The 22,587-nt window shown below is 48.6% G+C and overlaps 1 protein-coding gene across 7 annotated transcripts in view; it reads left to right on the plus strand.

Moving 5' to 3' along the window:
- LOC138580772 (C-terminal-binding protein 2) overlaps positions 1–22,587 on the plus strand; it is a 313,871-nt gene that overhangs the window by 111,907 nt on the left and 179,377 nt on the right. For 4 of the 7 annotated variants that reach the window (XM_069651580.1, XM_069651581.1, XM_069651582.1 and 1 more), the window contains exons 3-4: positions 12,873–13,020; positions 13,139–13,293. In XM_069651580.1, the coding sequence (XP_069507681.1) occupies positions 12,972–13,020; positions 13,139–13,293 (204 nt within the window). In that variant the 5' untranslated portion in view covers positions 12,873–12,971. Of the gene's footprint in view, positions 1–12,872; positions 13,021–13,095; positions 13,294–22,587 lie in introns of all 7 variants that reach the window. The other 3 variants (XM_069651584.1, XM_069651585.1, XM_069651586.1) reach the window with 1 other exon arrangement.

Genomic DNA, 22,587 nt, shown 5'->3' on the forward strand with positions numbered 1-22,587 from the left:
CTATCAGATAAAACTTTGCCTTTTACTCCCAGGGCTCACCCTACAAGAGGCACAGGAGCCACTCAGGCATGCCTTGCAAATGTCCCCAGCTAGACAGTATTTGCAAAGCAGCTACATGAAGCTCTGTTAACACCTTTACGCAGCACTACCGCATTGATACTCATTCCCAGACAGATGCACAAGTGGGACAAGCGGTTCTAAGACATTTGTTCGCTCATGACCCTTCTCTCATCCCTCCTCCTTCTAACACTGCTTGCTAATCTATGCACAGCAGGTGATCAAAGCAGATTTCACAAACATCAGAAGGGATACTTTACTCACTGTAATGGTATTTCAGATGCTTGTATCTGCTTAGATTTTCATGCGCCCGCCCTTCCTCCCCTCTGAGAGAAGGCGCATGGATGCCTGTGGTCTTATCTATCTAATCTGCTTGGATACTCAGTACTCGCGCTACTCCTCATGCTACCTCATGTCAGGAAAAACGCAATCTGAGGGTCCTACACGCTTGAGGGATCATGGGCACAGGGGACGTCACACTAGGGATAGTATTACTGGCACGCCCTATTCGACGTCCCTTTTCGTGTTTCGAAAAACAAACTGTAATACTATGCAGCTTTCACTGGATTTCAGCCTGTGAATCTAAGCAGATGCAAGCATCAGAAATACGATTACGGTGAGTAATGTATCCCATTATGTAAACACACCTTCCTCCCATACTATTTTATCTGGTCCAGTAATTCCACTTAAACCTGTTTTCCATAGTACTCTGTATGACGTGCATTGAGTTTTTTTAGTCTGCTTGGGTTTTTGATGGACAGGATGCAACTGCTGAGTTACTTTGTGTGCTCTGCTAGAGTTAGCGAACACTACGGCAGTGCCTGTAGTCTATTTCTAACAGGCTGCATTCACTTAGTTCCGGTCTATGCCTGTATGTGATTATTTTTGCATGGAAAAAGCTTTCTCAGTGCTATAATGCTTCGAGAAGTCTTGCCTAATTGGGAAGTGATTGGTGGGCGGGAGGGGTAGGGGTATGCAGGAAGGCGATGGCTCCTCCCCAACAGTTGTGCATGTTAATTTTTGTTTTCCAAAAGCTGGGGTGAGAACAGTAAATCGCTGAACTTCTTCCTTTGGATGTGGGGGACACCTCTGCAGCCCCCGAATCGCATCGAACATGGGGCGCAGGGGGACACTCCCACAAGCCCAATTGGGTATAATCGGATTCAGCGTTTTCTTTCCTGCCGAATGCTCATTTATTGTGCATTTGGCAGATTTAATTTGTTTTTAATCCTAAATGTTCACCCATTTCCAGTCCTAGTCTCTGGAGCTTTTCATTGTACCCCAGAAGCCCTCCACTAACTTTCCTGTCTCGCATAACTGTGTGGAACTTTAAGGGCCCATATATATTGGGGTTGGACTTTGAAAGTTATTGTTGTGGAACTGTAGTGTTGCATACTAATACGTACCTACCTTTGCAGGGTTCTTTTGGGTATTTTGCCCTACTTCAGTGATTGTGTATATTGTAAATATGTATAATCTATCTTGTGATATTACATACTAGTAATTTTTCATCGTTTTATATGGCCATAAATAAGTCTGTCTTTTCTTTGTGTACTCATTCACCTTACCTGGCTCACCCCTTTGAGACTTGGCCTTGACCACTCGCTTTGCTACCTTTTGTCTACAGCGCCCAGAGTTGTCCCTAAAACTATGTAGGACTTCTATACATCTGTCCCCCAGGCCAGAGTATAATCGGTCCTAACAACATTCTTAATCTGCTGTCCTGAAAAAGGGCCAAAACCAGACATTCGTTAGAGCACAAAGAATCCTTTGATGCAATACCCCTCTATCGACTGCTGCTGTGACATCCCTTCTAGTGTCCCTCCTTTGGTCACCACGACCAAGGAACGGGTGACTGGGTCTACAGCTGCTGTTCGTAATAGCGTCGAGCTTCGTCACGCTTGGAGTACTGTGGGACCCCTCGGACTAGATACCTATAATCATTCTGCCCCTCCTGGTTTGTTGGGGTGGTGATTGGTGTTTGAGTTCCCCATACACGTTAGCCCAGGCCTAACTCCCGTGAGCCTACAGGGGGACTTTGTAGAAATCATTGAAGACTTCTACCCACAAACGGGTACTTACTGCTAATAGGAGATTTCTAGAAGAACTCTTGACTTTACTACAACTTGTGGCTTCCTTTTGACCTTCATTCTGACCCGGAAACTGACTCCGAACAAAATAGGGAAGCATTCCTAACCCCAAGCTCTGTGAAAAGGATTACAAGGTAACTAACTTTGTGTTGGGGTTTGCTTCTGTCATAAAGATCTGAAACATAATATTCTGAAAGTTTTTTTGTATAAGGCCATTCTAAAAAGCAATTGAGTTCTTAATCTTGGAATTGATACTGTTCTAAAAGGTAACTATACTCTGTAATGTGATTACCTACTCATGTGGCTGCTTTTTTAACTTTATTCCTGAAACCAAGTGTTACTTACTTTGAATTGCATGAGGCCATTCTGAAAAGTAACTATTGGGTTTGGTTTATTCCTGGAACAGAATATTTGAAAATGTTTACTATAACAGTAATTTTTACTTCTCTTTAAATTGCATTCATTTTACACTGTGGTTGACTCGCCTGAATTATTGTGTTGGTGTTTTATTGTGTTTATTGCTTATGATAGAACTTACCTTATCTGAAGATTTATTTTTTTTCTTGTGTGTTTATATATCGAATAATAATATATTTTCGTGTAACTCTTATGTATGCGTTTCGAGGGGATTGGGTCCTCCGATGTATTCCATATCTATGACAGTAATCAACACAGCGGTGCTGCTTTGGAAAATCTTCGGCTCCTGCGTCAATGACTTCGATACGCCGCCCTCGAGGACCTCCTCCGACGTCACTGGATGTTATAAGTAGGATGCACGACGCCCGTAGCCTCAGTTCCGTTTTTTTCTGCGAACATGTTCGCTTCGTAAATCTCGGTACGCCTCGACTCTTTGGAGTTTCTGTTCTTCTCAGTTCTTCGAACCTGTTAGTTTGTGAAGTTATTCTTCGTGAAGATGTCTACCTTGTCTTATACACCGCGTCCGGGCTTTAAGAATTGCGGGGACTGTGGGTCCAAGATGTCGGTCACGGACTCGCACAACGCCTGCCTCTGGTGCCTCGGGGAGGCCCATGACACGGATGACTGTCGACTGCCAGTCGCTCACGTCGAAAGCCTTGCGGGAGCGCAATAAGTTATCGGTAGGTAAGGTGTCCAACCCCCGGAAGTCGAGGTCTGCGGTGCTTTCAACGGACGATTCAAGGGGTGACTCTCCGTGTCGTCGTCGGAAGGCCAGTGGGTCTCGGTCCCGGAGTCGGTCCCGCCACTCCTCCTGCCTCTTCGAGGCACTCCCAGAAGCATCGTCATCGGTCACCTTCCCTGTCCTCCTCCGAGGACTCCGGCCATCGGCGGGTCGCTTACCCCACCAAGCATGCGACACAGGAGGAATGGGCTTCCGAGTGGGTCGGTCATGATCAGCCGAGAGACGCCGCTCGCACACCTTCGGGCTGGGGTGATCGTCACGATTCACGGGAAAGGTCCCGCTCGGACAAGGGGAATCGTTCTCGGCATGCCCGGTCCATGTCCCGGTCCTCGACGCGCTAGAGACTGCGTGAACCTGTGCAGTCTTCGAGGAAGACATCGATGCCTGTGGCGTCGAGGTCGTCGACAGACTCTCGAGGCTCCACCTCTGAGGAAGTGATCGACGCCTTCGGCGCCCAGGATTTCGAGGGACACGCTCGGGGCTCCGCCTTCGAGGCCTGTGTCGATGCTGTCGGCGCCGCGTCTGTCGTCGGCGCCGATTCACCCGGCGCCTTTCGGGGCTGTCGATAGGGATACCCCGTGGCTCGGGGGAACCACCTAGGAAGGCTCTGGCCAAGGTCAAGCATGGCTTTTGTTCCAGTTCTGTGCCTTCTTATCGCCATCTGGAATTCATTTCAGAGGTGGATGAAGGCTCTGATGATGGCATGGTGCCTGACACGATTCTCTCGGGCCATAGCCAGTTTGAGGACCTGAGGCAGTCCCTGCATGATGCTAGTGGGCTGGACACCTCTCCGGAGGTGGAGTTTTGTAGGCCTGAGCCTGGCACTCATGCCGATTCTTCGTACCGGCGACTTATGTCACGGGTCACCGAGTACTTGGGATGGTCTGCTCCCCCAGGGGAGTTTGTTCAGGATGACCTTACGGATATCCTAGACATTGATCCACCAACTGACCCGGTACTGCCATTCCATATGGCTCTGCAAAGGAGGGTGGCAGCGGCTTGGACTGCTCCGGAGAGTCTCCCGGCAGTGAGCAAGTCTTTGCTGTGAAAATACCGGCCAGCCAGTAGTGACCCCTGCTACTTGTCCAAGCACCCTACTCTGGAGAGTTTGGTGGTGCAGGCGGCTACGGCCCCGGCAAAGCAGGCGTCGTACACTACCATCCCTCCTGATGGGGACGACAAACGTTTTGACGGCTGGGCGAAGAAAGTGTTTTCTGCAGGGGGTATGGCGCTTCAGGCGGCCAACTCCATTTGTGCCTTGTCACACTCTGTGGAACTGTTTCCTTGGCGGCTGAACATATTCCCGAAGGTGATGAATGGGATGGTTTCCTTGCCATGGTTCAGGATGGCAAGGATGCTATGTGTGAGGCCGTTCAGTCGGGTTTGGACATGGCAGATTGCGTCAGCAGGTCCATGGCAGCGAGCACTGTGATACGCAGGTTTGCGTGGTTGCGGAAGTCGGGGTTTGCTCCTGATGTGCAGGCTCGGCTCCTCAACATGCCCTTCGACGGGGGAACATCTTTTTGGCAGCAAGGCTGACGAGAGCCTTGAGAGGTTGCAGACCTCCAAAGCTGCAGCGAAGTCATTGGGCGCTGCAGTTCGACAACCTCCGCCTTTTCGTCCTAGGGGACAGCAATGGAGGGGAGGTTCCTTTCGTTATTACTCCTCCTTTGGTAAAGCGAGAGGAGCTGCCAGTCAAAGGGGCCACCGTAGGAGCGCCAGAGGTGGAAAACCAGGTACTTGAGGTGCCAAGGCCGCTCGGGCTGTTGCCTCTTTGCCCTCGGGCAACGCTGCAGCCGCTTCAGCTCAGTCATGAGGCCATGTCCCATGGTTCGCCGGTTGGGGGAAGGCTGGCACAGCATCTTGCAGAGTGGCGCGCCATTACTTCAGATGTGTGGGTTTTGGAGATCATAACCCATGGCTACCACTCTTCCTTTCTGGCAGAGGCCTCAAGACAATCCACCGGGGAATCTCTTTGAAGAGTCCGGGTCCTTGCGCAGGAAATTCAATCCCTGCTGGAGAAAGGCGCCATAGAACTGGTGCCTGTAGCGGAGAGGAGCAAGGGATAGTATTCCCTTTTATTTTTTGATTTCTAAGAAAGACAGGGGATTGAGACCCATCATGGACTTGCGTGGTTTGAACAAACTCCTCAGGAAGGACAAGTTCAAGATGGTTACTCTTTCTCAAGTCCTCCAGGCCCTTCAACTTCAGGACTGGTTGGTGTCTCTCAACCTCAAGGACGCTTATGTTCATGTGCCGATCCATCCGAAGCACAAGAAGTACCTGAGGTTCGCGGTTGGCGACTCGTACTTTCAGTTTCGGGTCCTGCCGTTCGGATTGACATCCGCCCGAAGGTCTTCACCAAGCTCATGGTAGTGGTGGCAGCGCAGCTCAGGAAAGGGGATTCACGTCTACCCCTACCTGGACGATTGGTTGATTAGGGCGCGCTCTCCTGGGCAAGTCCTGGATCATCTGTCAGTCACCTTCCACTCCCTCCACAAGCTGGGCTTCTCCCTCAACTTAAAAAGTCCCATTTGACACCATCTCAGAGGCTCCAGTACATCGGAGCAGTGCTCGACACGTCCCTGGGGCAGTGTTTTCCTCCCCAGGTGAGGGCTCATCACATTCAGCAGATGGTGCGCAGGTTTCAACTTGCCCAGACTCTCCCAGCGTTCGAGTTCTTGAGACTGCTCGGCATCATGGCATCCTGCATTCTTCTGGTGCCAGAGGCCAGGTTGCGGATGAGATCTTTGCAGTGGGCACTCAAGCTCCAGTGGTCTGTCCTCCGGCAGGATGTCGGACCCTGTTCAGGTGCCGTCTTTGGTCACTCTGGACCTTTTGTGGTGGGCCGACGAAGGCAATCTGATGGGGGGGGGGGGGGGGCATTTTGGCTCCCCTGGCCGGAGGTGACTATCTTGTCGGACGCATCCCTCACGGGATGGGGAGCTCATGCCAACGAGTTGACAGTCAGCGGTCGTTGGTCTCCGTCAGAGTCCAGATGCCATACCATCTGTTGAAGCTGAGGGCCGTCAGGCTAGCCCTGAAGGCTTTTCTGCCGACTGCGAGGAAAGAATCTCCTGATCCTGACGGGCAACATAGTGGCCATGCACTACCTCAACAAAAAAAGGGGGGGCAGGGTCACTTCCTCTGTGCAGGGAGGCGATGCAGATCTGGTTCTGGGAAATCCAGCAGGAAGTTTCGATCTCGGCAGTTCATCTGGCAGGAGACGAAGACGAGACGGCGGATGCTCTGAGCAGGCAGAGCACGATCTCTCACGAGTGGGAGTTGGCTCAGGAGATTCTCCTGGAGATCTTCGCCCTTTGGGGGACCCCTCAAGTGGATCACTTCGTCTCCAGTGTCAACCGGAAGTGCGAGGGGTTCTGCTCGCTGGAATTTCCTCCAACGGAGCCTTGGGAGACGCGTTCTTGGTGGAGTGGTCATTCCCACTGCTGTACGCGTTTCCTCCAGTCCCCGTCATCCCGCAAGTACTACAGAGGTTCGGTTCCCGGATGATCCTCATTGTTCCGGCGTGGACCCGGAGGACGTGGTACCCGTACCTTCTTGACTTGTCCATCTGCCCTCCACATCGTCTTCCCTACCCAGACGATCTGCTCTCACGGGAGGGGGGGGGGTCAGGTTCTCCATCCAGAGGTCAGGTCCCTCAACCTTCACGCTTGGTTTCTGAAAGGTTGAGGTATAAGGATTGGGACCTCCCTGAAGACGTGATGGAGGTGTTGCTTTTGGCCAGAAGGGCCGCAACAAAGTCCCTGTACCGTTGCCGTTGGAGGAAGTTCTGCGACTGGTGCAGGGTTAAGAATGTGGATCCTTTTGCATGTGAAATTCCCATGGTTCTGTCTTTTTTGCTTTCTTTGGCCCATAGGGGCCTTCAGGTGGGTACCATTAAAGGTTACCTGGCGGCGCTGTTCATATTTAACTGCTCTTCTGAAGAGTGTTCCCATTTTAAAATTCCTTTTAATTTCTCAGTTTCTGAAAGGGCTCACTAATGTGTTCCCTCCGTCACCTTTCCAGGTGCCCGGTTGGCATTTGAACCTTTTTCTCAAGTTTCTGATGGGAGCTCCGTTTGAGCCTTTGCATTCATGCCCGTTGAGACTGTTGACTCTGAAAACGGTATTTTTAGTTGCGGTCACTTCCGCTCGCGGAGTGAGTGAGTTACAGGCACTTTAAGTTAATCCACCCTTCACTGTGTTTCATAAGGACAGGGTTGTCCAGAGTTTGTCCTTCTTTTCTTCCGAAGGTGGTGTTGGAATTTCATTTAGGCCAGAAGGTTGTTCTTCCGGCATTTTATCCTCCTCCACATCCTGGTAAGGAGATGCTCCATAGGCTTGATCCTAAGAGAGCGTTAAGCTTTTATGAAAGGGGCCCCTAGGGGTCCCTCGTGCTATGGAAACAAGGCAATAACCATACATGAAAAGATGCGCCAGACACGAGGTTCAAATTCCCAATGCTAGGGTTTAGTGCAAGCAAAAATGGTCCCAATTGGCCAATTCTGGTCTCACGCCCCGCGACGTGTTTCCTAGACCTTGAGGGATGCAAGAGAGCGAATTACGTACATCAGTTACATATACAAAATGCATATCATACAATCAGCTATGTCATGTTTAACACCCTCCTTTATTAAGTTTCTTTGAACTCAGGATGACGATGGACATTTCCGACGGGTATGACATTTATGACACTTTCGATGTCTATTCTAGTAACAACGTGCAATTTGGAAAGTGCGGAGGCATCTTTTAGTTGTTGAACAGAACACGATGGTTCTGTTCTTGGAAGCAAGCTGCACACGGGGGAAGAGCCACATTCCATGCTTTGCTATCTGAGGTACTATTCGTGTCCTGGGAGCCGACACACTCTAAAGGGTTTTGCGAAGGGGGGGCCGTAGGAAGAGCATAATTCAAGCCTTTAGCTCTTTTATTCTACCATCGTACGAGACTGGCTGGCAGCTGTGAAGTGATTAAATGCCCTGCAGCTCTCCCTCAAGGCTACAGAGGGAGCGTGGGCATGCCTTTCTCTGCTACTCATGAGGAGTTTTCAACGAACTCCTCAGTCCCGCGACCTTGCCCTTTTCATATTCAGACAACAATGTTAACAGTTGAGCAGAGTAAGCAGAAACCGCAAGAATTGCAAGCTGCAAAGCAGTTTTAGACAGAAAGCAATGAGCAATGGTTAACAGGCAAAATGGCGATTCTGCCACGTTTAAAATGGCCGCTTGTTGGTCAAGCATAACAGTCTATATTTCTATGATTCGGTGCATAAAACGGTTGGCTTACGGCCATCAAGTTACGTCTGTCATTCAAATGAAGGGTATTCACTTTTCCAGATTGACCTTTATATTTCACGCATGTCCCGGGTCAGAGTGGACGATCAGCTCTTTATTGGTTACGCTGTAAAGCTTTTGGGACAGGCTGTGACGAAACAGACTTTGTCTCGCTGGATTATTTTGGCTATCTGAGTGTTACTGCTTGGCGGGTAAGGACCCACAGGTCAGCTTACAGGGCCATTCTACCAGGGGTATGGCTGCCTCTACTGCCCTGCAGAGGGGTGTTGCTATTCGCAACATCTGTGATGCAGCCACCTGGGCTTCGGTACATACTTTTGTACATCACTATTCCCTCGATTCCATCCGGGGGCAGGATCTGGCCTTTGGCAAGGCGGTCCTTTACTCTGCAATTTGATTGGGCATGCTAAATTTCTGTTTTCTAAATACTTTTCCCACCTCCTTGCATTGTTACTGCTTTGGGAGCCTGTCATAGAAATGGAATACGTCGGAGGACCCAATCCCCTCGAAGAAGTTACTCTCTTACCTGGTAACGTTCTTTCGATGGGATGGTCCGACGATGTATTCCATATCGCTCCCTCCCTACCCCGCTACAGAATTTCTTATGCGATTGCAGCTTCCGTTTCCGCAAGGCTTTGTGTGTCAGACTGGTGATGCACGTTCTGGGGAAAAAACTACAACTGAGGCCACGGGCGTCGTGCATCCAACTTATAACATCCAGTGACTTCGGTCGTCAGAGGAGGGCCTCGAGGGCGGCGTATCGACATCGACATCGACGCAGACGCTGAAGATTTTCCGAAGCAGCACAGCTGTGGTGATTACTGTCATAGATATGCACGTCGTCGGACCGTCCCATCGAAAGAACGTTACCAGGTAGAGTGTAACTTGTGGCATTCACACAGAAAAGAAGAACAAGTTCTTTGTACCTTCCTTCAGCCTTCTCTCCCAAGATAAGTCTGACAGCTTTGCCACCCAACCAGTACCTTGAGTTGAGTGTATTGCATAAGGGTTAGTATTATAACTGGACTTTAGAAAAACTGCTCCAACACCCTCACAGGACATCCCACCCAGTGACTGGGACCAGGGTTGGACTAAGAGCTGCACAGAAAGGATTATCCACAGACAAGAGGAAAAGTGAGTTGAGGGTTAGGGTCTAGCTAGCATGGCCAAACGGTGCCTTAAATAGTTGCAGCAGAACTTCATGTCTGTTGGGGGAGAATTCTCAGAAATGTGCTAATTCCCATAGAAACTAATTACCTTAGAGTCCCCCAGCTCTTTTTCTGGACCATAGGACTTTATTTTTTATTTATTTTTTAAGCTAGTGTAATTTTAATGTGATTTAATTTGTGTTCTTTCTAACTTTGGAGTCTGACAAACTCCATAGGCATCATCTTTACATTGTGTCACACATCACCTTCAGTGCAGTGCCACAGGGAAGTCTCTTGGATTTCCCAAAGGTTTAATACCTTCTCTTGGTGAAAGTAAGTTTTCCAAGAGCAGTGAAGTGAAATTGACTTTACTTACAATTTATGACTTTCTAGACCCAGCACACTATCTTACAATAGGGTGCTGCAGGGGTTATTTAGTATCCCCTTTGTCTAGTTTAGCTTATAACATTTTTGTTGCCCTTTCTACAATTAAGGGCTGCTGGCAGTGGTTTACTTTTTACTATCATTGTGTTTTTACCGCGGGCGGTGTTTGCAACCACGGTAAGGTGCCCATTTCATCAAAATGGTCCTAGACTTCTTTTTTGCGCCATTTTCTGTTAGAAAGGTCCTTCTTGAGATTTACTCTCTGCGCCATACCAGGTTTGGTCTTTGTTTTTGTCTTTGGCGGGATTCATGAGTGAAGCCTACCTCTGACACTAGTATGCCTGGCAGGGGCAGGAACTGAGGGAGGTGCCCGAATCTCCCTGTGCTTAATCCCCTTGGTTACAGGAATGCACCCAAAGGTGATTGGCTGGCTGTCCGGCAAGGACAGCCACCTGCTGTGATAGACAGCTAGGCTAGAATGAATGGGAGAAACCTGCATAAAATGCAAGGCTTTTTGGCTTGAAAGGCAGTTGACCACTGGACGAAGGAATCCGAAGAAGAACTTGGAAGAGATGCCTGCTGCAACGCCTGGACTGTTGGTTTGCCCGGTGAAGCCCTGCTGAGGCTCCGAATTCGCCTAGACTAGAGAAGCCCTGCAAGGACGACTTCTCCCTTTGAGTTGGTGGGACCAATCAACTCCAAAATAAGCCCGTCTGGACATCCTCTCGAAGCTGGTTGTATTTCCATTGCAGTTAAATGCTGGAACTGAAGAGCCAGCGAGAGGAACACCAGATTGTGTGCATTGCTTTTAATTCTGACCCAAGCGCTAGGAAGATCTTCCAGACTTCCCTGTTGCAGGACTGACAAGTCCGACCCACCTCAACGGACTGCTGGACCCTAGAAGCAAGGAAAGTCTGAAGTGGGATCCAAGAACCGCGGTGTTGCGATTTGCTGTCCGCCACGAGGAGCTGAAAACTGAAGGACTGCTGAATTGAAGTTTGCCCATTGCTGCCGCTGACCATCCCATTGCAGAGCAGGAGTCTCCAGACTTCCTTCCTCTTGTCCCCACGACTGAGGCTCAGGAACAACAGGATCTGCAGAGCTGCACAGGAACAGAAGCCAGCTGAAACCATTTCTTCTAACCAGAGGTACTGTAAAGTCTAAGAACTTGTCTCTTGTTGTGTAGCTTTACTTGCTCTCAGTTGAGACTAGTCTTGGTTACCTCGCAGAGTTGCTAAAGCTTTGCTCTTCACAAGCCTCTCAGCTTGTGGCCCTTCAAGTGTTCAATTTCCTACAAATATTTCTAACAATATTGTGCAACACTTTTTACCTACCTGCAAAGAGGATCTTCAGCGCCCCTGGACATTGTGCAATTAACATTGGCTGTCCTGGCTCCTAAGACTCCTTTACCTCGGACCGTGTGCTTTGGAAGCTGTTTAAAAGTACTTGCCTATTTATGAGTTATTTGTTAACCTTTGTTTTCTTCCTCTATTCTATCTTTCACCAAACTCAGTATTACTCTAAATGTACCAGTGATAAATCGGTGTCCAGTGTCCTAACTATTTAAGTCACCTGAGGGTGTAGATAGGGTCTGTGGGCCATCCCCAATGGGTGTCGTCTGATTTAGAGAAACTAAGAGTGTTTTGTAGTATATTTTAGTGTTTTGCTCCCTTTCTGAAGGCTTGTATAACGGACTGTGAAATAAAAGAATATTTGTTTTTATCAAGAAACCTTCAGTGTGTTTATTTGGATAACTGTATTGTCACACCCTTACTGCTCACATTGACCCCTCTTGAGATGAGCCTGGCTGCTTGACCACGCTACCAACCTGTGTAGTTCAGACTTGTACCAAAGGTTGGGTCCCTATTGCCAGGAGGTCCAGGTTATTGTAGTGCACCCAAATGGTACTGCATACAATCTTGCCTAACAATGTCCTCCAGCAATACTGACAAGTGCAGTTATTCCAGTGGATGAGTATCTGCTGCTTCCCCTAGATGTGTATATACTCATTCACTCATTGGTTGGGCCAAATCAGCCTGCCCCAAAACAGTGGGCAAGAGCAGTAAGTAAAGCAATACATTAGTACCCCAGCGGCTACTCTAAAGGTAAATTGCACTGCTAAAGGAAACTGCTGCATTTCTGTTGAAGACCAAACTACATTACAACTGCCACCGGCTTACTCCACTAACCCATTATAGGGTGATGTATTGCCCTGCAAGCCAACACAGGGTTCTTCAAAGCTCCTCTGTCCTAGAAGCTGTATCAGCTACCACAGGACAGTGTAGAAAAAAGCATTGCTGTGGCAGGGGCGTACTTCAATAGATGTCCCTATGACCAAAACAATAGAATGTTGCACCTAAAACTTCAAAAGGAAGAAAGTTTAAGAGCCCCATGAAATGGGATGGTGGAAACCCCAAAAAATGGTATTCTGCACTCTTTCTGCTGCCAGATAGTTCTGTGCTCACTACCCTTATATGCTTCTGGATGCCTCTGGTGAATTACCAAAACTCTTTCCAAAATAAGAGCCCCTGCTTGACTACTGGAGGTTTTTGTTTTGGGGCGCCTTTTTAAATGAACAGCTTAATTGAGCTTGTCCTGATTGTGGGTGGGTAGACTTCATATTTACATTGAATGTGCCTTTGTTTTGAGTCTGGTGTCTGTGGTAGTCTTCTGTGTTTTTGAGTGTTGGGTTACCAATATGCATCAAAAAAGTTACCCTTTAAACTTTGCTCTGCCAGTGGCTGTGTTTGTAGGATTTGGTTCTGGATCCTTTACATCTTTGTTCAAGAGACTCGTTTGAAGGATTTTGGGAAGCAGCGGTCAATCCGAACTCTGCCATGGACAAACACAAAGTGAAGCGGCAACGCCTCGACCGCATCTGTGAAGGTATGAACTGCGCTCTTCGCGCCTCACTTACTCAATCTCTTTGTCTCTGTCACACTTTCCCCCCTCCCCTTTCAGCCTCACACTTTGCCGCCAGTCACTGTGTGTGTGGTCTCTGCAGGGATCCGGCCTCCCATCCTGAACGGCCCAATGCCTTCTCGGCCGCTAGTGGCACTTCTCGATGGCAGAGATTGCACGGTGGAGATGCCCATCCTGAAAGATGTTGCTACAGTGGCATTCTGTGATGCGCAGTCCACGCAAGAAATACATGAAAAGGTAAGGTAACTACGGATTGTTATGCCACAAGCTATCTTTGCATTTCCCTTCCCCGCTATCGTTTTGTTTCCTCCCCAGCCAGCTTTTTCTTTTCACCTCTCCTTTGTTCCTTTCACCCTTTGCCCTATAATTTGCAATTCCCTACCCCTTCATGATCTTTCCTTACCTGCCCCACACTCTCTACATCCCAACAAATATCGTTCTTGTTCGCATTTCTACTAGCCCATGTTTGCCAGCATCTTTTGGATTGCCCCCATAATGTTCCCTTTCTCATTCCTAATTTTGCTCCCTTATTATGGTTTTCCTCCTTCCCCCTCTTTTTTTAAAATGTATTTTTTTTACTTTTCTTTAAATTAAATCTCTCCATAAATCCCTTTGAAACTGTTACAATACCCGCTTCTTTCATCTCCATGGCTTTTGCCCACCTCCGAGCCCCCTCTACACTCCTCCAGCACAGTGTTTTCTCCCAGTCTTTTTCTGTTACCATCCTCGCAGCAATACCGAATTCCTTTACTCCACCTGTCCCCGGTAACTTTTACACAAGCCCTCCACTTCTTTCACATAGCCATACCTGCAATCTCTCTTGTTCCCATACTGGAAATTCTGTTTTCCCCACTTTTAGAGCCCCTGTACCATAGCTTATTCCCTCACTCAACTTGGATTTCTTTTTCCGCTCCTTCCCAACCCTCTGCCATCACAGCTTCCTGCTACCTCACATTTGTCTAAACGTTCTCCTCCCATTGATGTGGCCTCCTCTGCTTCTACCTCACTAGCCTTGATGAAACCCCCTGTTCGTCCTAGTCTTTGTCTGCCTAACGTTTTCCTCCCAGCCTTTGTCTCAGCTTCCTCCTCCCAATCTCATAGTTGAGGTATGTATCTGAGCAGACACACACCCTCCCAGCAACTTTCAATACTAAGCTAAGCGCCAACCTATGTATCGTGACTCACCCCATGCCTTGTACTGATGAGCACTCTGGACTTCTAGCGATATTCTAAACCGAAGTAAAGCTCTGTATATTGACCTGTACAGTGCGCTCCACAGCAAGCTTTGTGCTGATTAGAGGACCAGTCGGCCACAACTTGTTGACTTGGGTGTGTATGAGGGTTGAAGAGATTTCCCCAACTCCTGGGTGAAGGTTGTGAAGCAGTCTATAAATCTCGGTTGATTGAATTGTGATGATTCACCTCCTTGCTGATCATGTGTAGCATATTACTTGGAGCGTGTCTTTACCCCTGCAGTGGGAGCGGCTACTGATTACAAAAAACGAAAATATTTTGAAAATGGCCGCTGCATCAGTGTGTGTTGGAAACCAACCTCGGTGAGCCTGCTGCCTCGATGATTGGGCCGCCCTTGACCTGCTTGACCAATCGTAGGCACTGACCCCCACAACACAGGCCCTGTCTGTGCCCCTGCCACCTTCTCCGCCCTACTACAAACTATGAAACAGCCGCCTGACTTACAGCCTGCTACCCCACATATTTGGGCCCATGCACCTCTACGCTCTCTGCAGACCTACCAGTGTGTGATGGCTGAACCTTTCCAATGTCTCCTCCACCAGCAACTTTTGAACCAAAACTGTGCCCATCTCACTATGCCTTCCGTGCCTCAACTAATCTACTTCTTTTTTCACTGCATTGTGTCCCTTTTTTAAACATTTTTGAATGTAGATGTTTAACATCTTTTCAGCCCATTTTTGCATTGCATTTTGTGTCCGTTTGCAGCTACCAGGCCTTGTTGAGTTTGTATTAGAACTGTGCTGTGTAACCACTCCTCTTTCCTTCAACTATCCTCTGCCGCCCCTATGGCACTCACCATCTCCCCTATCTTCTAACTGCTACACTATCACCTATCCTCCCTCTCTCACAGTCTGGATGAAAAAAGCATAAAAAGACATCCTGACCACGAACCCTGGCCTAACTATCGCAGACACCTTTGTAACTTCCAGACAGGTCTTCACTGATATCCTCTTCTCTGGCCCCTCCCCAGATCTATGGAGTTCTCATGACTACACTCTCGCCTTACACATCCTCTCCCATTAAGGGTGGCACCAAATCGGAAGTCCTCTTGTCTGGCTTTGCATCATCCAGGTGCATCATTAATTTCTATCACACTGGCACGATCTTGGTTTAGGGTCCACAACCTAACCCCCTTCTCTTTGACCAGCGCCTGCCGTGCCTCATCAACTTCCTTCACACACCTGCTACTCCTTCCTCAACTCTGTCCAACCTTTGAAGGAAAACCTTCAAAGTTGGAGACCTCTTGCATCTTGCCACACTTAATGCTTGTTCAGCCATAAAACACTCTGCTGACATCTGCCTCCTTCTGGAAGACATTGAACTCAATATCCTTGCTCTCACCGACATGTGGTTCAATGCCAGCTCAGTCACTCCCTTCTCCCTGATGACTATAAGATCATCTCCAAGCCTCGTCCGAACTGTGCTGGTGATGGAGTTGCACTGATCTTCCCTGAGTGGGTCCCTTCTTCCCTCATACCCACCCAGCCCTACTCTTCCTTGAGAGCCTGGTCTGCAAGCTGTTAATTTCTCCTTCCTTCTCTCTGACCATTGCCACTATCTGCAGGCCGCCTGGCTCGAACACCCTGTTCCTCTCTGAATATGCTGATTTTGCCTTCTCTCTCCGCGCAACCACTTCGAAACTCCTTCTTGTGGGCGATTTCAATATCCACCTTGATTACTCTATCACGGCATCCACTGTCTTCCGTGACCTTTGCACCTTGCTCTCCCTCCATCCTCCCTTATGGTCCTACCCACTCTGCTGCACACACTTTTGATGCCCTCATACACACTATCTTTAACTCTCCTCCCCACTGACAACCCCACTCTCGTGGTTAGACCACTCTGCTCTCAACTGTGCCCTCTCGGGGGCTCTGATTGCACCTCCACCAGCCCTGCCAACCTCGTTCATGAACATCTGTCCGATGAAACTAGTGTCAGCTGCTGCCTTCATCCTCCCCACTAATAATCATTAGTTCACCATCTGCTCTCAGCAATCTCCACCTTGCCATTACCAATACCCTCAACACTTTTGCCCCAGTCATGAGGATCTGCCTAAAACATGCCTCCAAGCGCAACACCTGGTACGACTCTGAACTCGCAGCCTTGAAACCCAAGTGCTGAGTTGCAGAACGTAAGTGGAAGAACTCGGGCTCACCCTCTAACCAACTGGCCTGTCGCCTGCTCCAAAGGTAATAGACTTTCCATCTGCACCAAGAAAAGAGCCCACATCCAGGCTCGTGTCTCTGGTGCATCCAACAACACAGCTGAACTCTTTAAAATCTTCAAGGAACTAGCCAACCCTCCCACAGTATCCTCACCTCTTCCCTCCCAGACCCTTTGCAATGCACTGGCCACTCACTTCACCGCAAACACGAAGGACATCCTGAGCACCCTTGCTTCCCACCCCCCGCCTCCTATGCCCTCCTTCCACCCTCTGCCTTTCTCTCCTCCTCTCCTATCACACCTGATGAAGTCACTAGAGTTGTCTGCTCCATGAAGGTCTCCTCCAAACAGGTTTCCCCCTGCACCTCCAGAACCATTAAGGACCATATTGGATCTCTTTCCACTACACTTGCTGATCTCTGCAACCACTTTTTTGCTACTGGGTCTTTAACCTCCTCCCTCAAGCACTCCCATGTGCGCCCCCTCCTGAAAAAACCTCTGCAGATGCGTCTTGTCCAGCCAACTACCACCCCATATCGATCACCCCCTTCTTTGGGAAACTCTTGGAGTTGCTCTTTCCCCAACTCACCCAGCACACTGAACTTATGGGTTGCCTCCCGACCAATCTGTTTTGCGAGCATCCAGAGGCAGGGAAACTGCTCTTCTGAACACCAGTGAGGAACTGCTCGCATCTCTTGATTCCAACTTTCCAGCTGTTCTCATTCTACTAGATCTCTCCTCTGCATTTGATAAGGTCAACCACTCCATCCTCTTAAAATGCCCTAGGTATCGGGGAGCGGGCACTGGACGAGCTAACCTTCCTCAGTGACTGTCCATCCCAGGTCATTCTGGGCTTTTTATCCTCCAACCTCGCTCTCCACCTGCAGTGTCCACCAGGGCTCCAACCTTTCTCCTTGGCTCTTTAACATCGATCTTGCCCTGCTTGTACACCTCATTTCCACCTTCTCCCAAACTTCCAGAGTTAGTCAGGTGACACAACTCTTCAAACTTCCCTCCGATCCTCATCACATTTCATCTATCATTCCTGGTGTACTTCCAATGACCTCCTGTTTCAACGTTGGTAAGACTGAGATCCTTCCTATTGGGACTCCAGCTCCCTCATTCTCTCCCTTACTCTGGTCATCTTCTATGGGCTCCCCTGCCCCCCCTTCTCCTTCTACTGAATCCTGAAACTTTGGAGGAGTCCTCTTTGACTCCTCTCGCCTTCATCGCTCACAATCGGGACCTTGCCAAGAAGTCCCACTTCCAACTCCTCAAAGGAATTCCTCCTTTCTTCACTTCCCCCAGAAGCTCAATGTCTCGAACTCTGGTTTGCTCTAGGCTAGATTACTGCAATAGCCTTCTCCTTATTCTACCCCCTTACTCTCCACGACCCCAAGCCGCCCCGCGCCCCACCTAATCCAAAATAGGGCTGCAAGATTTATCCTTGGCCTCAAGCCCAGGGACCATATCTCTCCAGCACAAAAAAGTCTCCACTGGCTCCTGTTTGCTACAAGGATCAAATTCAAATACCTCTGCATCATCCACAAGGCTCTCTGGGGCCGGGTACCACGCTATTTGCAACTTGCTCTCACTAAATACTCTCCCTCCAGATGTTTGTTCCTCCGGCACCAACTCTGTGTTTAAACCGCAAGCTGCTGGCCATCTTTCCTAAGCAGTCTCCCTCCTATGGAGCAGCCTCCCCCTTCGTCTTGATCTCCTCAAATTCCCTTCCTCCCTTCTTCCCTCTAACCTCACAACTGCTGAGATTGGTGTCTAGGGCCCTTATGTGTTCTCCTGGGTCCTGGCCGCCCACACCAAATCACCTACAGCCTCCGCCCCTCCCAGCACTTTGCCTTGGCACCCACTGGCCTGTGCAACCACTTACCTATTTATTGGTGGTTGACCACTCCACCTAGACACTTACAGCTGCTCACTCCTAGCACTTCACACTTGATACACCTAGCACTTATCCCCTAGACCCGCACCCTTCGCCCTCTGCACTTGCATGTTCTGAATGCTCACAATGCCTAGTAGGTCCCCCATCCAATTTAGTGTTATATCCAATTTTACTCCCCTGTTCCCTCCCTGTTACCCTGTGGACGCTTTGAAACACAATTTACTTTTTGTATAAGCACTTTATAAATGCACAAAAAATAAATCGAGGTGAAAGAATTGGTCATCACAAAAGATAGTTCTAACTCTCAATTGGTTGATGTAGTGGAGCAGTCTTTGCTTCACTACTTTACTTAATACTTAGTTTAACTTTCAGGAACTACATGTAACTATTAGGCACATTGTTGGGACAGAATTTCATTTTTTTTCCGAATTCCTTAGTTTTATACTTGCCGTACCTCCTTTTTATTTTTTATTTATTCCTTTTCGTTCAGACAAGATTAGTCTAAAGCCTGTCTGGGTGCGCCTCTGTTCTGATTTGTGAGTCTTTATGACTCCTAAGGTGGGGATATTCCAAAGGTGTCCAGTTTCTTGTTCGTGTGGTTAGGTCGGTGGCTGTGTTTGTGCCTTTGTTAAATGGCTCCTCTGTGTGGAATCCATTTTGCCTGGCTGGTCCGTTTCTGATCCCCTCCTCTATTAATCAAAATGGTTGTAGTTTGCCTCACAGACCAGAGTGGGTGTGGCTATTGAGTCAAACACCCCCGCCCCCCTGACCTCCACTTGGGAGTTGGTTCCTTTCAGGCAAGGTGAAAGACCAAGGGGATGCAGAGTTTTGGACTCCTCCCTTGCTTCCTGCCTTCTCAGACACTGGAGCTGGGCCGGGAATCCAAAGGATTCCCGCCAAAGGCAAAACTTCCACTGAGGTAGTTCCCACTTAGACTGGCAGGGGAAGACCTCAAACAGCAAGCGCACGAATGACAAAGGAGCCCACCAGTTCTTTTCATTTGGTGGCTTTTCTGTGCATTACCGTGGCTGAATTAACAGCCTGTGAGTAATAAAGACGATCATAAAGGTAAAACCACCATTGAAAGGAAGCGCCCCCAAGTTAGCACGATCCTCCCCGCAATGGGAGACAATAATGGACACTCCCGTAATGGGAATAAGGCCAAGACAGAGTGCGGGTGAGCGTAAGTGGGAGTTTATCAAAAGAATATGGCATGCAAAGAACTCTGCAACCTCCGAGAGCGCTCTGCCTGACAATCGCAAAGGCAGGCGTATTTCTAATACAAAAAACGTCATCAGAACCTACACACTATAGGGGGCACAAGTTAATTGGGATTGGGTGGCGTCGACTAACTATAGGTGTTGCTGCAGCTTGGTTGGTCCGGGTGGGAGGACGTCACTGGTCAACCTCGTGGGTTGGGTTGGGCCTGGCAGGCCAGCTTGAGGTCATTCGAGCGGTGTTGGTATGCTGGGGCAGCCTGTGACAAAGATGAATACCTTTCCTGACTCGTTTGCCCTAGGCCATGCACACTGCAGTTATTCAAGAAACGACATTTAAGTTCACCAATAAATCGCTCAGCAGTTTATCTTATAAAATAAATGCAACACATGAGGAATGCACCTCGTGAGAGGTCTGGTGGTTGTCGGTTGGGGTGAGATTTACCTGTGTCCTATTGACCGGTATTTTAGGTCGAGGGGCTGGGCTCTGGGGCCTGGGCCGAATGATACATGTCTGTCTGCTGCGTTAGAAGTTATTATATAAATGGGTCTCTGTGTCTTGTCCCAGCGTTGGGGGTCGTCTTTGCACGGGGTCATGATTCTTGGGGTGGTCTAGGGGGGTTGTGGGATTTACGAGAGGGTGCTGGTAGATCTGTGGATTCAGACGTGGGTTTATTACCGTGCTGTAAATAACACAGGTGGCGGGCTGTGGCCTTGGGTGCGGTACTGGGGCCTCTGATTCTCTGAAGCGGCTCCAGCTTGGTTGGGGGAGGAGAGGGAGCGCGGCACATGCCTTAGCTTCTTCATCTGGCAGGCTTCGTAGGGTGGGAGGGAGAATGGCCTTGCATATATTCACAAAGGTTTTTTCCTCGTGCGTTGCTGACTTTTGAATGCAGAACTTTTATAATGTTTTGCCTTATTTTGATCTTATTCAAACACACATTTATATTTCAATTTTGTTACACATTTCTTCAATACATTCGGTCCGAGTACCTTTTCATTACATGGTATTATATCTACTACAGTGTTTAAGTATTTATATACATTCGACGGTACATGAGGTAGAACTATATTATGGACCACAGAGATTGACGGTTGCCACTATGGGTGACTTAAGACGACATATAGGGGTTCATGTGTCTACATATGACTTAAAGACACTCCCTCTGTGATCTAGCAGCATTAGTACAGTCACAATGTGAAGTCATATAAACATTTCACTTTTATGGCTAATTCATAGTTTGCAGATTCTGTTTAAGAAGAGCAGTTCACTAATATCACCACTTGAATTCATTTCTGCGTCGCCCTGGCCTCGCGGACCAGGTCACACGGGATGCAGTATTACATTGTGAACGACGAAATGTTAGTGTTAGCATCTCGGGTTAGCTCATACCCGGCTTTCTCATGGGAACGCGCTCGCAGCGGATCTACCATGGTGCTGCGGCGGCAGGGATGCTTGGAAAGCCCTCCAAAGGTGGGGGCCGCGCTACAGTGTGCTGAACTCACGCCATCTTTGCTAGACAAGATGGCTTCTAGGCCTAACTGAATTTTTGTATATGCAGGGAACGGATACGTGTGGGCAATGTCGTCGGCGGGTGAACCCTCCTCCACCTGGGCCCGGGTGGCATGAGGGGACGCCCACCGAGTCATGGTCCTCACCTGGGGAGAAGGCTGCAGGTGAGGAGGGCCTCGCGGCCAGTCCTCCCCTACACCATTCATCTAAAATTTGAAATGTAACAAAATGTTACCAGGTAAATAAGAAAGGGGATACATTATGTCCCCCAGCACTCCACATAAGGTGGGGTGTGCTGTCTCACTTACACAAAATGTAAAGGGGATGTGCTGTGGGGGTTGGTTAGTAGCCCCCTTTTCTACTTGCTCATATAACATTTTTTATGTTAGCCTCATTACTGGTGGCAGTAGTTTAATTTTCCCAACATTGTGCTTTTCTACTGCAGGCTGAATCCACGACTTCAGTATAGCACCCATGAGTGACCATTGTCAAAATGGCCTGGTCTTCTTTTTTCGTCATTTCTTGCTTGTGAAGTCTGTCTTTGGTTGTACTCTGCACGCCAAGCCAGGTTTAAACCCTTTGTTCGTTTTTGCCTTTGGCGGGCTCCAATGTGTCTGACAGGGGAGGAAGGGAGGGGAGATGCTTGAAACTCCGTGTTTAGGCAAAGTTTGTATGCAGTATCCTTTGGGACCACTAAACACAACTAGGACTACAGGTGTAAGCAAAAAACAACCTTTGGTGGAAGACTGTACTACAGTTTTGTGGTAGCATTGCTGAGTAGCCAGGTTTATCTCAAAAGGGAATGTGAGGTGTAAGGATGTTACAGAGGTCTATAATTACAAGTATTCAAATAGACTCTTATACTCAAGGTTTCTTGATAAAACACTGATTAATTTATTTCAGTCTGATATAAAACATTCACTAGTGTATTTCTGAACATTTGGAAGGTGCGCTTCATGAACGGAGCGTTTTAAAATTGCCTGTAAGTCTAACTTGTGCCCTGCAGCACTGCGAGCCGAGCTCTTGCTGCCTTCCCTGCTTCCTGGAGGAGGCGGGGCCTATCGCGCACACGTGAGTGGTCACGTGATTCCATCCCAGCATAAATTGCCGGTATATCCACCCTTGCGGCGTTAAGCCCTGGAGGCAGTAAGGGCTGGAGAGAAACGCTGTTAAGCTGTTTGGCTGTGACCTGTGCCTGTTCAGTGAGTATTACAGATTTGAAGTTTCTTCATATTAACGTTGGCCCCGAATTCCCATACGTCACTGAGGTAAGGGGGGAGAGTCGGACTCTGGCAGCTCCTTAAGCTGTCGGGCGTTACTTACCCGGTGACTGGGAGTTGACTAAACATTTTCCGAAAAATAAATTTAAGTGATACAGGGGAAAGCATGACGGGTAAAAGTAAACTTTTAACATTGAAAACTGGAATGCCTCTGTGTCATGGTAACACGAGCATCAGTCACGCTACAACCATCCCCAGCAAAAC

This window comes from Ambystoma mexicanum, chromosome 3p, assembly GCF_040938575.1.
Source record: "Ambystoma mexicanum isolate Mex_15411 chromosome 3p, UKY_AmexF1_1, whole genome shotgun sequence".
Taxonomy (NCBI): Eukaryota; Metazoa; Chordata; class Amphibia; order Caudata; family Ambystomatidae; genus Ambystoma; species Ambystoma mexicanum.